The sequence below is a fragment of the Heptranchias perlo genome, chromosome 25, assembly GCF_035084215.1.
Source record: "Heptranchias perlo isolate sHepPer1 chromosome 25, sHepPer1.hap1, whole genome shotgun sequence".
NCBI lineage: Eukaryota > Metazoa > Chordata > Chondrichthyes > Hexanchiformes > Hexanchidae > Heptranchias > Heptranchias perlo.
Window position 1 is genome coordinate 13525610 of NC_090349.1, and position 18024 is coordinate 13543633.

At 46.2% G+C, this 18024-nt stretch overlaps 1 protein-coding gene across 4 annotated transcripts in view; it reads left to right on the forward strand.

Moving 5' to 3' along the window:
• The window catches only part of LOC137342042 (calcium-binding protein 1-like), a 91167-nt gene that overhangs the window by 56977 nt on the left and 16166 nt on the right, over nucleotides 1-18024 (forward strand). For all 4 annotated transcript variants that reach the window (XM_068005653.1, XM_068005654.1, XM_068005655.1 and 1 more), the window contains one exon: nucleotides 14049-14079. In XM_068005653.1, the coding sequence (XP_067861754.1) occupies nucleotides 14049-14079 (31 nt within the window). The remainder of the gene's footprint in view (nucleotides 1-14048; nucleotides 14080-18024) is intronic.

Consider the following 18024-nt stretch of genomic DNA (forward strand, 5'->3'; position numbering starts at 1 on the left):
ACCTGCACTATTTTATGCGGACAGTCACGTTTCTAACCTAAGGGAGTAGTGGCCAAAAATACCATTTTAAGAACTAAATATTCAAAAAAAAATCTTTAAGCAAGGTCTGATTTTTATTAGCAAGAAAAAGCAGCGTTGAGATGTCATTCCTGGCGTTTGGCGCGACGACCCGACCCAGCAATAAATGTACATTGTTTTAGTGTCACAACCTGTCTTCTCTTCTCCCCCCCCCCCCCCCGCCCAGTCCCTGCATCCGCTCGATCCTTGCCCCCAGCGATGGTCCCAGCGATTCTCTTGTCATTTTCAACGAACTAACCTCGATCTCCCGCCGCAACGGGGGGAGGGAGGCAATTCTCTCAGCAGACTCCAGCTCAGAGGAGCATGAATCCCATCTCGGGGGAGAGGGAGCTTTTAACTTTCACTGGATCAGGCTTTAATCTTCACTGATCCTTCGGGAGCTTTAATCCTCTTCTCACATTCTTCCTGTGCTGTGCATTTTTTAAAAATAAAATTAGGTTAATTTTAAGGGGTTGAAGACTCCTCAGAATTGTCTGCCACCTAGAACTTTTCAGGTGCTGAGGGGTTTGCATTGTTTTCTGTTCTTATTGCAGATTTCCTGCACTTTGAAGTTTTTTCTGAACATATTATGTTAAAATATTTACATTCATCTCACCTCTTAATATAAACAAAGGGTTTGCCCGAAAGAATTCATCACTCGTCACAGTCACCATGGTGTATGAGAATCTAGTCTGGATGAAATAATTTCGTCAACTTTTATCTGTGTCATTTTTGTGTGTTTTATGTAGGACTGGGACAGTTAAAGGGACACTGTTTTTTGGGCGCATTGCAATCAAGTGGCATAACATAACAAAGCTGTTCGCAGCACTGTCTTGTAGTGTTTGCAAATGAAGGGAGGGAATACTTGCCAAACATTTTTTTTGTCAAGACAGTGCCCCTTTAAGGAAATACATTTTATTTAGATTTAAATGTTTTGGGTGGAATTTCCTGAGGCTGCCTTTGGGCCACAGGCTGGGTCTTCCGTGTAGCAGGGAACTTACCGGAAAATCACAGGTGGTTGTCCTGTGATTTTCAGCCCAGTTGAAATCAATGGACAGAAAAATATGGGCAAAGTGCGCACGATTTTCCGACGGCGCGGGACCCCTGGAAAATTGCAGCCTTCCTGTCTTTGTTCAAGGGGAGGAGGGGCCGAGAAATTCTCGGCAGCCAAGTTTCTTCAAAAAGGACATGTTGCAAACTAACCATCAGTGAGAATCTTGCCCTAGGTGTTATTATTCACAATGGGAGACCTGTTTCTATTTGGCCCCTTGCTCTCTCTCGATGTTGTTACCCTTTAATCTCCTCTCACCGGAATCATAATGCACCCAAGTAATTTGCTGAGGAACCTTAAACTTGGATCATTGTGATTCCTGTGTGCTGCTTTAAATATACATACTGTTATTTGTGGCCCTGTTCATGCCAGGGAGCAGTTTCCCTTGGTTTGGTCCTGTTGGTAGAATTACCAGGACCGTGATCCCTTCAACCAATCTAACAATGAAAGGCGTTCAATTTTCAAAAATAAATATATTTAAAAATTAATCTGAAGTATTACCTTTGTAGCCCCTGCTAGTGGAAACCAGAGCTTCGCCCCCTCTGAATACAGGGTTGACATCCAGTGGGGTTCTCCCGTCCTATGGGAGCGGAGTGACTCTTCTCCCCCATCATAGCCCCAGGGGGTAATTTTAACCTAACTCGCCAGGCGGGAAACCCACAGGGTCGGCTGGAACGCTGGTTTTACACCCCGCCCAATATTACTCTCCACTGACTTCAGTGGGCGGGGTGTGAAACCAGCGTTGCACCCTATCTGGTCAGTTGCCCAACTGAAAGATTAGGTTAAAATTGCTCCTTGCCCCTCCGAATACTGGGCTAACATCCCAGCGGGGTACTCGATGACCCCTCCCCAGTGTGTCTAGCCGGTCCTCCTGGTAGGGAGTTGTGAGTCAGGGAGAGATTTACTTTTGTCACTTCATCAGTTGGCTCATTTTGTTGGCGGGAGGTCTGACCTGTAAACTCCTGCTCATCTGAAGCCCCGGACCGCTTTCCCAGACTGCATGCTGTACAGTGGTTGCTGTTTTATCATCCACTGGGTCTAACCCGATGGGAGGTGGAACCGTTTTGGCTTTAAGAGGGTTGATATCTTAATCAACAAAGTTTTATCTTTCTTTAAAAAGCACTTCCTTTTGGAATGTACTTTTAAACCACACGATGGATGCCGCTCCTTTGGTTACGGGACTGCCACTGAATCGAAATAGGAATGTAATTGTACAAACTATAATATTTTACAAGAGGCTGTTTGCTTTGCAAAAAAAAGGATGATTGATTCAGTCGGCGGACCAATGCACTCGGGCACAGTTCCTGAACATTGTGGGGCAGATTTTGCGAATTAGCGCTCCCGACTCATGCACCGAGAGCATTAGTCGGAATATCAGGCGCGGGAGTTAGTGCACGCCGCAGCCTCCCCGGTTTATCGTGCATTCATTTTGTTAACGAGCAAAATCCGCTCCTTGGTGTCTGATTATGTCTGAATGAAAGAGTCTTGCGTGTGAGTGGGAACATAGAAATGTACAAGAGAAGACTACAGCAGACCACCTGCCCAAATACCCCCCCACTGCACGACTTCTTCCGTCTTCAATCACTTTCTCTGCCAAGATGTGGAGATGCCGGTGATGGACTGGGGTTGACAATTGTAAACAATTTTACAACACCAAGTTATAGTCCAACAAATTTTATTTTAAATTAAATTCCACAAGCTTTCGGAGGCTTATCAGGATTAATCGTTTAAAAATAAACCAGTTGGATAAACCTGCTACAAATAGGTAGGGTGGTGTAATGGTTATGCTACTCAATTAGTAATCCAGCAGCCTGGACTAATAATCCAGTGTAGAACATAGGTCAAATCCCACCATGGCAATTTGAATTCAGTTTTTTTTTTAAATCCAGAAATAAGAAACTGGTATCAGTGACCACAAAGCTGTCGGATTGTTGTAAAAACCCAATTGGTTCACTAATGTCCTTCAGGGATGGAATCCTGCTATCCTTACTCTGTCTGGCCTAGATGTGACTCCAGTCTCACACCAATGTGGTTGACTCTTAACTGCCCTCAATAGTCTCCTAGCAAGCCACTCACTTGTGTTAAATCACTACCAGTGGTTCAAAGAGAAGCCCCATCACCACCACCTCAGGCAACTAGGGATGACATTGGGGTGAGGTACTGGAGGATGCCCAGTACCCAAGTAATTATATTCCAGCATGACTCACCACCTTGAGGGGAAAGGGAGTGAAAACTGAGGAAAAACACCATGTGAAGTCCATGTTATATATATAAAAAAAAAGATGCAGTAATTTCAAGGCTCTTATATTGTCTGTGATTCTTGAGATAGTTACAAACTGCTCTGGCTTTACTCTCCATGTTTATGAAGTCATCTTAACCCTTCAATGTGATTTATTCCCTTCTAATCTCTCCTGGGTATCAATTACATTATTCTCTGTATTATTGTTATTCTGAGTAACCAACCCATTTAACCACAACTTAACTGTCAGTCCCTGGCCAAAACAAACATGTGGGTGCAATGATGTAGAATGCACTTTGTAAATGCTGTAGTAAATTACAGTCAGGCTTCAAAATTAACTTGGTGATCTGTGACGCCAATGGTGGGGGTATAAAGGCAGTGGGAAGGACTGTGGAATAAAGGGCTGCATTTATTGATTAATTTGCAGTTGTTGCAATCTGCTTTCGGCATTCTGCACAATGTTTTTCCAAATGACAGAGAAGTGAACTGAGAAGTGAGCTGTTTGGCCCTCTTTGACGACATTTAAGTTGTCAGCTGTGGCTCAGGGGTAGAATTCTCCCCTCTGAGTTAGAAGGTCGTGGTTCAAGCTCCACTCCAGAGACTTGAGCACATAATCTAGGCCGACATCTCAGTATAGTACTGAGGGAGTACTGTGCTGTCGGAAGTGCCATCTTTCAGATGAGATGATAAATTGAGGCCCCATCTGCCCTCCCAGGTGGACGTAAAAGATCCCATGGCACTTTTGGAAGAAGAGCAGGAGAGTTCTTCCAGTGTTCTGGCCAATATTATCCCTCATCGCTAAAATAGGTTATCTGGTCATTTATCTCATTGCTGTTTATGGGAGCTTGCTGTGCGCAAATTGGCTGCCATGTTTCCTTACATTACAACAGTGACGACACTTGTACATCAGTGGCTGCGAAACGCTTGGCACTCCCTGATGTTGTGAAAGGTGCAATAGAAATATAAGTTCTTTATTTATTGAGCACTCAGGTCAGATGTGGTAAAAGATTATCCAGGCACAGCTGTGCCAGGATGACCTTACAAGGATTTGGCACTAACTTGGCAGGGGTAAACCCTGCTGGATTCCTCTTTCCAAACTCCTTTAGCGTGAGCTCTTATGTCAATATGTGTGCAGTATAAATGCCAATGCGCACTCCAGTTCAAAATACTTATCATTTAACTTTTCTCATAAATATGGTGTGTGACTTTGCTCTGCTCTGTACAGAATTTTATTGTTTCCTTTCCCTTCTCCTGTGATCTGTGTGCTCCATGGACATTCCCAGTCGACACAATGGATAGACAGCCCACTATTGCCAATGCCACTCTGTAGGCAGCTGTTAGGAGGTTTGTGAGAACAGTCTGGTGTGCCAATCCTTACCATTTCTTCTCCTGCATCTGCACAAGTATCTGACCTCCACGTCGCTCCACTCCTCCCCAAACCCCGCATGGGTGAGGCCGGATGAGGAATTGTAGGCACAAACCTGCTGTTACAGTTCAGGCTTTTCCCCAACTTTTGTATCCACAGCTAGATGGCAGCTTCCATTACTAGACAGAGCTCATAATGAATTCAAACCTTCATCTTTGTCTACAGTGTATGGATTAGCATGTCCAGGTTTAACGACTAACCCTAATTGTAGTAAATTGCTCACTGGATAATAGATGGGATGCCAACCACATTTTCCCATCACCTCAGAAGGCGGAAATTAGCATGCCATCTGAACATTGTGTACAGGTTAAACTATTCAGTCAGATTTATTTACAGATTGAATTATATGCAGAAGCAAATATACAGTAAATTACTAAGAGTATAAGAACCAAACTTCCACAATATATGAACTATTAAAAAAACAAGAAAGTAACATCTGAAATCCTTGCAGTTCTCTCCAGTAAGTTCTTAATAACAATCTCTGAATGGGAGGACATAGTTCCCAGAATTCCTGTTTACATGCCACATAAAGTCCAGATGACAAAGAAGACTGGAGACCATGAGATGGTTCCTGGATTATATGGTGTCCCTTCTTTGATGCAAAAGCAGACCCTTTGAAGATTGTCCTTAACAAACGCACAACACAGCAAATCATGCGCTAATGGTCCACAGTTCTCTCACTATGAGTCAGATGCCACGTACTTGCCAAATCACAACAGAATAAGGGAATTCTCACACAAAGTCATCCCAGAGGCACAGCTGGCTGAAGCCATCTATAAATTTATAGCTTGAACATCTAAAATAACATAACAGAAAAGCAAAAATTTCAGGTTCTGTTACACCAGCTTCCTATCTAACTGTGATGCAGAGCGTTGGAACTCATGTACTGTGTAGCCGTACCTCTGATGATTATCTTTGCTTAATCTATTTAAGTACAGTTTCAGAAACAACTCCAAATTTTTCTGCTGCACCACAAACTGCCTGTTCATTTTTCTCTCCTCCACAGCCTCCCATCCTCGCCTCAAAATGCGAAGAACTTATGGACCATTCCATATCTAGAATTGAGATCATCCATGTTGCAGTCAATGCCAACTATGACTACCACTCAACTCCCCCTAACCCTCAACGCCCAGCTCTCCCACTTGCCCTCCACCGAACAAAACCCTCACCAATCACATTCTCTGTTGTGTCTCTCCATCGCCCCCTCAGCACACTCATCCCATCCACGAAGCCTACCACCTGCTCCCTCAATCCTCTACTCTCTTATCGCAGCTCCTGATCATTTGGCTTTGCCTCCTCAGCCCTATGGTACACAAAAATCACCAATATGTCTCTTTCCTCTGGCACTGTCTCTACCTCCATCAAGACTGTCAGCACTCCCTCCTGAAGAAACCCACTTTCATCCCTTCCATTCTCTCCAACTATTGCCCTATCTCCAACCTTCCCTCACTTTCCAAAATCCTGGAATGTATACATTGCCTTGCAACAACACTCGCACCACTCCTTGTACGAGATCCCTAATCTGGTTTCTGCCCCATCTGCAGCACTAACATCGCTCTGGTCAAAGTCACTAATGACTGAGGCCATGGCTTTCCATCTTCCAAGATGCTTTCCATCTTTCCTTGGCTTTATTGACACTATAGACCATTTCATTCTCCTCCAATATTTCTCCTCTGCCGCCTGTGTCTGTGGCATTGCTGCCTCCCAGTTATGCTTATACTTGTTGCAGTATAAGCATTACATCGCTTCCAATAGCTGCTTCTTCTCTGCCCACACGTTCAGCTCTGGTGTACCCCGGGCTGAGTGAGGAGGTGTGTACCCCGGGCTGAGTGAGGAGGTGTGTACCCCGGGCTGAGTGAGGAGGTGTGTACCCCGGGCTGAGTGAGGAGGTGTGTATCCCGGGCTGAGTGAGGAAGTGTGTACCCCGGGCTGAGTGAGGAGGTGTACCCCGGGCTGAGTGAGGAGGTGTGTACCCCGGGCTGAGTGAGGAGGTGTGTACCCCGGGCTGAGTGAGGAGGTGTGTACCCCGGGCTGAGTGAGGAGGTGTGTACCCCGGGCTGAGTGAGGAGGTGTACCCCGGGCTGAGTGAGGAGGTGTATACCCCGGGCTGAGTGAGGAGGTGTATACCCCGGGCTGAGTGAGGAGGTGTGTACCCCGGGCTGAGTGAGGAGGTGTACCCCGGGCTGAGTGAGGAGGTGTACCCCGGGCTGAGTGAGGAGGTGTGTACCCCGGACTGAGTGAGGAGGTGTGTACCCCGGGCTGAGTGAGGAGGTGTACCCCGGGCTGAGTGAGGAGGTGTACCCCGGGCTGAGTGAGGAGGTGTGTACCCCGGGCTGAGTGAGGAGGTGTGTACCCCGGGCTGAGTGAGGAGGTGTACCCCGGGCTGAGTGAGGAGGTGTGTACCCCGGACTGAGTGAGGAGGTGTGTACCCCGGACTGAGTGAGGAGGTGTGTACCCCGGACTGAGTGAGGAGGTGTGTACCCCGGGCTGAGTGAGGAGGTGTGTACCCCGGGCTGAGTGAGGAGGTGTGTACCCCGGGCTGAGTGAGGAGGTGTACCCCGGGCTGAGTGAGGAGGTGTGTACCCCGGGCTGAGTGAGGAGGTGTGTACCCCGGGCTGAGTGAGGAGGTGTACCCCGGGCTGAGTGAGGAGGTGTACCCCGGGCTGAGTGAGGAGGTGTGTACCCCGGGCTGAGTGAGGAGGTGTACCCCGGGCTGAGTGAGGAGGTGTGTACCCCGGGCTGAGTGAGGAGGTGTGTACCCTGGGCTGAGTGAGGTGGTGTGTACCCCGGGCTGAGTGAGGAGGTGTGTACCCCGGGCTGAGTGAGGAGGTGTGTACCCCGGGCTGAGTGAGGAGGTGTACCCCGGGCTGAGTGAGGAGGTGTGTACCCCGGGCTGAGTGAGGAGGTGTACCCCAGGCTGAGTGAGGAGGTGTACCCCAGGCTGAGTGAGGAGGTGTGTACCCCGGGCTGAGTGAGGAGGTGTGTACCCCGGGCTGAGTGAGGAGGTGTGTACCCCGGGCTGAGTGAGGAGGTGTGTACCCCGGGCTGAGTGAGGAGGTGTGTACCCCGGGCTGAGTGAGGAGGTGTGTACCCCGGGCTGAGTGAGGAGGTGTGTACCCCGGGCTGAGTGAGGAGGTGTGTACCCCGGGCTGAGTGAGGAGGTGTACCCCGGGCTGAGTGAGGAGGTGTGTACCCCGGGCTGAGTGAGGAGGTGTGTACCCCGGGCTGAGTGAGGAGGTGTGTACCCCGGGCTGAGTGAGGAGGTGTACCCCGGGCTGAGTGAGGAGGTGTGTACCCCGGGCTGAGTGAGGAGGTGTGTACCCTGGGCTGAGTGAGGTGGTGTGTACCCCGGGCTGAGTGAGGAGGTGTGTACCCCGGGCTGAGTGAGGAGGTGTGTACCCCGGGCTGAGTGAGGAGGTGTACCCCGGGCTGAGTGAGGAGGTGTGTACCCCGGGCTGAGTGAGGAGGTGTACCCCAGGCTGAGTGAGGAGGTGTACCCCAGGCTGAGTGAGGAGGTGTGTACCCCGGGCTGAGTGAGGAGGTGTGTACCCCGGGCTGAGTGAGGAGGTGTGTACCCCGGGCTGAGTGAGGAGGTGTGTACCCCGGGCTGAGTGAGGAGGTGTGTACCCCGGGCTGAGTGAGGAGGTGTGTACCCCGGGCTGAGTGAGGAGGTGTGTACCCCGGGCTGAGTGAGGAGGTGTGTACCCCGGGCTGAGTGAGGAGGTGTGTACCCCGGGCTGAGTGAGGAGGTGTGTACCCCGGGCTGAGTGAGGAGGTGTGTACCCCAGGCTGAGTGAGGAGGTGTGTACCCCGGGCTGAGTGAGGAGGTGTACCCCAGGCTGAGTGAGGAGGTGTGTACCCCGGGCTGAGTGAGGAGGTGTGTACCCCGGGCTGAGTGAGGAGGTGTGTACCCCGGGCTGAGTGAGGAGGTGTGTACCCCGGGCTGAGTGAGGAGGTGTGTACCCCGGGCTGAGTGAGGAGGTGTGTACCCCAGGCTGAGTGAGGAGGTGTGTACCCCGGGCTGAGTGAGGAGGTGTGTACCCCGGGCTGAGTGAGGAGGTGTGTACCCCAGGCTGAGTGAGGAGGTGTGTACCCCGGGCTGAGTGAGGTGGTGTGTACCCCGGGCTGAGTGAGGAGGTGAGGAATCTTGGCGAGCTGCTTAAACTGAGACCAGCTTCCTCTCCCACATCCACTCCACAATAATGCTGTTTTCTTCCATTTGCACAACATTGCCCCCTTCCTCTTACTCACTGCCATCAAAACCCTAGGCCATGCCTTCATCATCTTAAGGCTTTATGCTTTTCCAGCTCAGCCCTCCACAATTTACAGTGCATTCTAAATGTCATATCCGCATCCTCCCTCACACAAAGTCCCGCACTCCCATCACCTCTTCAAGCTCTTCAGCCGTTCCGTTGCTCCAGTAAGTTGGCTTCAAAATTCTTGGCCTTGCTTTCAATCCGTTTCAGGGCCTCCCCTCCCCATCCTGCCCCAGTGAGCTTCTCCAGCCTCACATTCTCTCCCCCTGTAACACCAGATCACTCTTTATCCCCTGCTCCACCAGTAGTGACCGCTCATGCAGCCACTAAGCTCTTGTCCTCTGGAACTCCCTGACTCCTTCCATTCCCTTTGCCACCTCCGTCCTTGCCTTCAAAATCTCCTCAACGTCCTTCTCTTCGACTATAACGTTGCACTCCCTCAATCTTTGCCATCTCATATTCACCATCCTCCTCTCCCCCCTCCTCTGTGCAAAATGCTCCGAGAGATTTTTCTAATGAGGGGAGCCAAAATACAAGTTTTTGATGTTACAGGTACCAGTAAAACCAAAGGGCTCTTCTACCCAAAGAACCACGATTAATCTGGCTATCTCAGTGCTTTAAACCCCTTTTTCTCTGTGTACTTTGTTTTTTTTAATTGCTGGCAAGGCCAGCATTTATTGCTCATAGCCCTGAGAAGGTGATGGTGAACCTTCCTCTTGAACCGTTGCAGTATTCTTTGTGGCAGTTTGACACAACTGAACGGCCACTTCAGAGTCATACATATTGTTGTGGGACTGGAGTTATGTATGGGCCAGACCGGGTAAGGATGGCAGATTTCCTTTCCTAAAGGACATTAGTGAAGCAGTTGGGTTTTTGTGACAATCTGACAGCTTTTTGGTCACTTTTACTGATACCAGCTTTTTGTTTCCAGATTTTTTTTTAAACTGAAGTCAAATTCTCAAACTGCTGGGATTTGAACTCATCCTCTACTAGATTACTAGTCCAGTAACATAACCATTACACTGCCGTACCCAATGAAATAACAGTTTTAGGAGTGTGTCAGATACAGAGAGGGACTCTTCCCTGCTGGCGTTAACCATGCCCATATTCCATCTCTGCCACCACAGCTGCCTTTAGATTTAAATTCAGTTAGAAACTACTTAAGTCTGTCATTGTTGAGCTCAAAGCTTAGACAATCTATGTACCTCCAGTCTGTAGCCTTTTACATGGTGGCTAATCTATAGACATTAACCATAATGGCGGGGGAGTGGGACTAACTGGATTGCTCTTGCAGAGAGCCGGCACGGGCCCGATGGGCTGAATGGCCTCCTTCTGTGCTGCAACCATTCTAAGATAAGACACTGGGGTTTCATTTCCTCTGGTAGCAGACTGGTTAACAAGTTTGTGTAAAATTCCTTTAAAATAAGCGGGTTAATTAACGATGTTAAAATAGTGAACAAGGAAATTTTGCACAAATTTGTTAACCAGTCCGCTATCGTGGGAAGTGAAAACCCTATAAGTGGAAATGGTGTATGTGTGGAGAGATCTTGCTTCCAGAAACATTAAAACCTCACTTTACCTCAAAAACAATTTGAGGAATAAGTGGGTACAATTCCTTCTGATTGGTAATGCTAGGGAAACAGTTGGCCTAAGTCGATGGTGGAACTCCCCACTTCACTATTTCAAAGAAGAGCAGGGAGTTCTCCCCAGTGTCCTGGCCAATATTTATCCCTCAACCAACATCAATAAAAACAGATTATCTGGTCATTATCTCATTGCTGCTTGTGGGATCTTGCTGTGCATAAATTGGCTTCCACGTTTCCTACATTACAACAGTGACTGCACTTTAAAAAAAAAAGTACTTCATTGGCTGGAGAATGAGCTAATGGCAAATCTGTTCTTCTCTATGTTTAAAGCTCTTCCTGCCATTAGAGCTTCTCATAATTCTGTGGTTAGTAGTAACATGCTGGTGTGTCAGCAGATTGAATCTGGCCGAGTGACTTCCTTTCTACACATTGAACAGTTTAATGGCCGCTGTCCTGTATGAATGCACTGATGTGCCTGCCCAGTGCACAGCCCATTTATACTCGAACCGTTGCCATATCTTTAGCAAAGAGAGGAAAATATCAATATACACGTATAATGAAAGTGTTGTATTAAAAATCATGAAGTGCTTTGACAGAGCAAATGAGGAGATACTGTTTCCACTAGCAGAGGGGTCGGTAACCAGAGGACACAGTTTTAAGGTAATTGGCAAAAGAAACTGAGGTGAAATGTTTTTATGCAGCGAGTTGTTATGATCTGGAATGCACTGCCCGAAAGGGTGGAGGAAGCAGATTCAATAGTAACCTTCAAAAGGGAATTGGAAACATACTTGAAGGGGAGAAAATTGCAGGGCTATGGGGAAACAGCAGGGGTGTGGGACTAATTGGATAGCTCTTTCGAAGAGCCAGCACAGGCATGATGGGCCGGATGGCCTCCTTCTGGGCTGTTTGATTCTATGATTGTACCTAGGTCACACATGCAAAGTGAATGCCACACTTTCACCTGATGTGCTGATGTGTCATATCCATAAAACAGCTACTGATTAGGTAAGGAACCTACCAACTATCAAAAAGCATCGTTTCAAAAAAAAGGAAGAGAAACTAAGCCAGTAATTTCCTGTCGGTTTCTTCTGACCTTGTTAACCTGGCTTCTCCCAGAGATTTACAAGCAACTACTAATCAAGAGACAGACTTCCTGAAGCAATTGCAATTAGCCTCTAAGTGACCTCAGAATGTGCCTATTTACAGCATTTGCCCCCACAAGGAGTAGTTGAGCAGGTTAAAGATCAGGGGGAGAGGCTACGTCTCGGTGTAAGTGCCAAGATGTGCCTGCCAAGGACCTTTGCTGCTCAGCCCCCCCCTCCCCCCGAAGTTCGCATGTTGTCATGTCTGTCATAAGCCACGGAGACCCTCTATTTTTGATCAAGCCCTGGATGGGGGAGAGTGAGGGATGGAATGGTAGAATCTGCAGGCAAGTTACCTGTGTACCTGGAGACCGTAGTTTATACGATTTAATCAGTATTGTTTCATCACAGGAGAGGGGAGGAAAAAAGATGTATATTTAGGTACTAAAATGCTTATTAAATGATTTACAGTTAATAACACTCTAGTGTGACATTCAGTTTTAATGATTGTCAGTAGAATGTTATGAATGAGCTAAGTTTGAAGGTACAGTACCTGATGGTTGTCACTAGACTTTATCAATGAACTGAGTGTTAAGGTATAGTCCTCCAGAGTTCAGGTTTCACCAAGTTTCATTTGTTTGTGTGTTACTGACTGTCAGTCTCTTTCATTGGTCAGGCCAGCCACCTTACGATTTCAGTGAATATAGTGCTGCTGTCAAGTTTAAAGAAAGTACTCATCAATGGTTTAAATATTGAAGAATTTGCCATTTCAGGGTGTAAATCACTCCTGTTCCCAGGAACATTTTGCCAATGTACACCAACGCACAATATACCTGCAGACATCCATTTATACTGCACTTACACTAGCATCAATGCAAAAGTGGCAGTATAACTCGAGAGGCGGATTGGCAGTCTGACTCCTGAGCACATTACAGCAGGAGAAAGCCTCCACTAGCTGGTTTTGCACCCTTCTGCTGTGCGTAGACTCTAGTATTATGAGCTCAGCAAATTTAACTTCACTTTTAAGTTGTTTCCACAAAGAATATAGCAAAGCAGCACAGTAAAATAAGCTATTGTCTTCACCGTGTTTTTTTTCAGTAGCCATTTGTGCAGCAACACTTTCTATAGCCCTGATGTCGGTGTGCCAGGCATGTGCATGTTCAAGCCTGTGTGGTACTGAGGGAGCTCAACACTGTCGGTCTATTGGATGAGATGCCAAACCGAGGTCCCGTCTTCCCCCTCAGGTGGACGCAGAAGATTCCATGGCATTATTTCGAAAAAGAGAAATGGAGTCCTCCCCGGTGTCCTGGCCAATATTTATCCCTCAACTAATATCACTAAAACAGATTATCTGGTCATTATCACATTGCTGTTTGTGGGAGCTTGCTGTGAACAAATTGGCTGCCGCGTTTGCTACATTATAACAGTGACTACACTTCAAAAATACTTCATTGGCTGTAAAGCGCTTTGGGAAGTCCTGCGGTACTATATAAATGCAATTTTTAAAAATGTGAGCATCACTGTGGCAACATGGTTGTTCTGCATGTCATTTCTAAGTGAGCAATATCTGTCAGGGCACAAAAAATAGACCACAGTGGAGACACAGATCCCACTCTGATCTATTGAGCTGCAATGCACTCAAGTGTGTATTGCTCTTGCACTTTGTGTAATACTTTTGCACTTTTAGCATACTCTCTCACATTCACAGTCACTGTTCAGATCTATCAACAGCTTTGGCCACCCCGACTTGCATAAGGAAAATCTACTTAACGTCTGGTCAGCTCCCATTCACAAAAAAATCACACGCGTGTCCCCACCCACAAATACAAACATATCTTTTAAGATGTACCCCAACTGTTCTCTTAATTCTGCCTCTATATTTCAGTTATTTGGTAGTTAAAAGCTTCACAGCCTCGACTTTTCATTACTCCCGGTCTTTGTGGTTGCACTTTGTGTGTACTGTTTGTTTCGTTTACAGCGAATTCCACCATCCAGCGCTCCCGGGGAGGGAGCAACACTCGTAGAAAGCGCATGCCAGAAAACCACCGGCTGCGCCTGGCAAGTTCCTAGGATGCGCAGCCTGCGAGTGCTGCTTTCTGCTGGGAGTGTTGGATCGTGGTTTGATTCTGTGCATGTTGTAATGAAGCAAAATTTTTATGTGAACTGATTCAACGCGGAGGCGACACTGGTACTTAACTTTAATGAATCAGTGACGTCATTGCTCTCCACAACCCTAGTGCTATTTGAAGTAATATCACCCTCTTTGGCACAGTTATATTTGAATTGTGAATGTTTAACATGAGTGCAAAGTGCACAGGACATGTTCTAATACCAAACTGTTTTGTCACTAGGACAGAGAACTGAGACCAGAAGAAATTGAAGGTAAATGACTATCTCAATTTTCATTCCTTTGTGCCATTTATAAGGACCCGTCCTTCACCTTGAAAGCCTGACTAAATATTTAGTTAAAAGCCAAGTGCAATGAAATTGTTTGAAATTCTCCACGGATGTATTTGGTGGACTCCTTTTGCAGAATTTTTTTTAAGTGTCACATGACAAGATTTTTAATATTTTTTGCCCAAATGCAATCTTTACATTTTTTTCCCCCAAATCAGCATGTTTGGATAGCACAAAATGGTGTGAAAGAGTTTTCGAAATAGAAATTTGTTCAGCAGCCCTGTACCCCAAAATAGCAGGATTCTTGCTCCTGGTTCCTAATTTGGGTTGGACCTTCAGGGAAAGGGGTGGGGTGAAGTCTGAATCAAGTTATCTTATGGTCGACTGTCCCAATATGTCATTATTGTTTTAGGAAGGAGCTTTTTTATTCAATATCATAGAATCTTATAGCACAGAAGGAGGCCATTTGGCCCATCGTGCCTGTGCCGGCTCTTTGAAAGAGCTACCCAATTAGTCCCACTCCCCCGCTCTTTCTCCATAGCCCTGCAAATCTTTCCTTTTCAAGTATTTATCCAATTCCCTTTTGAAAGTTCCTCCACCCTTTCAGGCAGTGCATTCCAGATCATAATAACTCGCTGTGTTAAAAAAAATTCTCCTCATCTCCCCTCTGGTTCTTTTGCCAATTATTTTAGATCTGTGTCCTCTAGTTACCGACCCTCCCGCTGGAAATAGTTTCTCCTCATTCACTGTATCAAAACCCCTCATAACTTTGAACACCTCTATTAAATCTCCCCTTAACCGTCCCTGCTCGAAGAAGAACTAGCCCAGTTTGTCTAGTCTCTTTTATATTTAAATATATGTTAAGAATTTAAGGATATTTGCTTTTTTCCCTGAAGTCACTGAATCACGCTTGTGCACAGCTTCACTGCCACTGATAGCTCTCCAACACATTGGCCAAGTGGCACAAATTCACGTGTGAGTGCACACAGTGAACGAGACAGGCTATTCGACTGCAGGTAGCATCACAGCCCAACCCTATCCAACCCACACAGGCACACACTTTCCAACAGGCACCACGGAATAGCAATCAGGTGCAGGGACCCTGGGTTATTTTCCTTTCCCTAGCCCTTTAGTAGCTCAACTGCTGCCCAAAACTGAGATCAGCTAACTCAACACAGACCAGCAAATAAACTTGGGACTTTCATGGCACAGAACCACACCCAGGGGAGTTACTGAATGAACTATGAGGGGGTGGCAAAACATAAGTGATTCCTCCTATCATAATTATGCAAAAATATCAATACTGTGGCAAACCTTTTAAAAGACACAAAGAATAATTTGTTCCTTTTGGTGCTGCTGTTCCATTCACATGAAATGATTCAATCTGATCGTTTTATTACATTATATATATGTGTGTTTATCGTTAATGTACTGTTAAAGAGTATCTATGAATGTTACAATAAGGTGTCCCATGTTTTTTCACGAGTTAAAATGGTGCGACCTTCACAGAGGAACTTAAATCCGACGATTGCATTCCATAAACTCCACCGAAACCATGCTTCTCTTACAAAAGCTTATTGTCAGGGAATTAGATGGTCAGTGGTTTAGAGCACTGTCCATTCACCTCCAGGATCTGGGTTCAAAACCAACACAAACTAGCAGGATGAAAATCATTGCTGTCTGCCAGCTCTTACGCCCTCCATGAAACGGGTTTGGGCAATCTCCACAGCACATTTAATGTCAACCCACAATATTGGCAACAAATTGGTAACTTTAATCATGGATGCTACGGAAGGCTGGGGTTAGGGCTGAGGTACATTGCTAGGGGAAGCGTATTGAAGCTTAACTCCAATTTAAGTTGTGCTGTAAATGACCAGACAGTGCATGACACTGGTTAATAAAAAGAAATGTGGGTAGAGTGTTCCATCCCCAGCACCTGAACTTGATCCCTCAACAAAAATCAACAGCAACAAAAGTTTGCAGCCTGCGCTGTTGGAGGTGCGGTCAGTGTCGATGCCCCCACTCCTTAGGCTCTTTAAGCAGCTTCTGCCATTGTCCGTATCATCACCTCACCAAGGAGATAATATTGCCGTTAAACTTCAGCAGTGATCATCATCTGCCGGGACACACAAAGATCCAATTGTTCATTCATGATCCCTCTACGTTTTCCACTTTCGGTTTGCTCGTGCAGGACAACATTGATCCTGGATTCTGGAGCAGAGGGAAGTCTGTGGAATTCTCCGCTGAATCCATGAGCTCATTCCGATTACATTCTCTCCTGTTTAAAAAAACCAAAATGGCAGCTAATTTCTCTTAACTCCCCCTGCTTATTATTGTGATGTTCAATTGGAAAAAAATTAATGTTAATGAATATTATTTAATTCAACTAATATTTAATTGTCCAATATTGAGTATTAATTTCACCCAACATTTTTTTTTTAAGCTTACATTTTCCTAATTTCAGCGCAGTTGAAGAAAACAACAGAGTGACTGTGAACCCAATGTCTTCATTTGTTGCTTTGTATTTTTAAATATAGCAGGAAATATGAATATTTTGTACATTTATCCACATTGGGCACTGGGTGGCTTATTGGGTTGTGAGGCCTACTTCACCTCTAGGACTTGGTAGGGTTGCCAACCCTCCAGGGCTGTCCTGGAGAGTCCAGGATTTAAAGATTAATCTCCTGGACACTGCTGTGAGAAACCTGGGAGAAAAATCATAGGGGCATTAAAAGAAATTGTGTGGAAAAAGGCTGTTTGATCAGGCGGGGCAGTTGGAGGCGGGAGGTCATGTGATGAAACCTCCAGGAATACGTCCAACCACAGTTGGCAACCCTAGGGACCTGGGTTCCGTAAGGGTCCTGTGTGAAATGTTGTTGGGGCAGTTTCAATCAGGGCATCGCTGAGCACAGACCTAAGTATACAAAAACACCCAGATTTGACAAGCTCACTGAAAGGGACCAGAAAGATGGCGGGTGTGGAATATGAAGACATTAAGGGGTGTTCTTTGTGAGGTTGGAATTAAGGCACGTTGTTGGGGAAGAGAATAAGGGTTCGACTGTACTTCTGTCTGTGCTAAAAGGGACCTGGGAGTGCTTGATACTGGTAACGGGTGAGGGATTAGAGCAAGGGAAATGGGACACAGGGCTTGGAGTGGAATTGTAGCCAGTGATGCAGCACATAGCCAGCTCTGTGGCACCCATGCATTTTAGAAATTAACTTGGTCCATTTGTAAATCCTGGAGGGTCCATCGGAAGATTCATATATTGGAACCCACGGGCCAATGAACATGCTTTTTTTCTCCTTCTAAGCTCTTTCAGCCTCTCATTCTAAGCCCCATGGAAGAAACTTTTAATCCACTAGCAAAGTGACTTTGCACAAACTTAATGCAAAATCAACAAAGAGCCTGAAATAAAGTAGTGAATAAACAACACAGAAAACACTGTATTTGAAAAACAAAACTGTCACATATATTCTGCAGGCTGTTCATTATGCTTTCCTCCTCAGTCATGTGCTCCTAGCTCACACATCTCATTCTGTACTCCTTCCTGTCTCTATCATCTGACTGAATACATCTGTTACAAAACTTGCATGGTATGTACTAATACAATTGGGATGTATCTGTGAGTCACAAAGCATGGAGTGGATTAAGTCTAATTACACTACAAACCCCATCTTCAGAGATTTTACCACCACTAGGTGTATTGCTATAATGGTTTGCTGAAGAGGTCTACGACTCTAAGAACTGAAGTACCAAAATCAGGCCAACCTCACCTAGGAATGAGTGAGCACTATCATAAACTATGAGTGTCTGTATATTTTAAAACTACGATTTTTATTGTAGAAAACCTCAATGGAGCTGGGCCGAGTCAGATCAGTACAGTGTAACAGCACAGTGTAGATGCTGCATGTCAGGAAGCTGGAAGATTC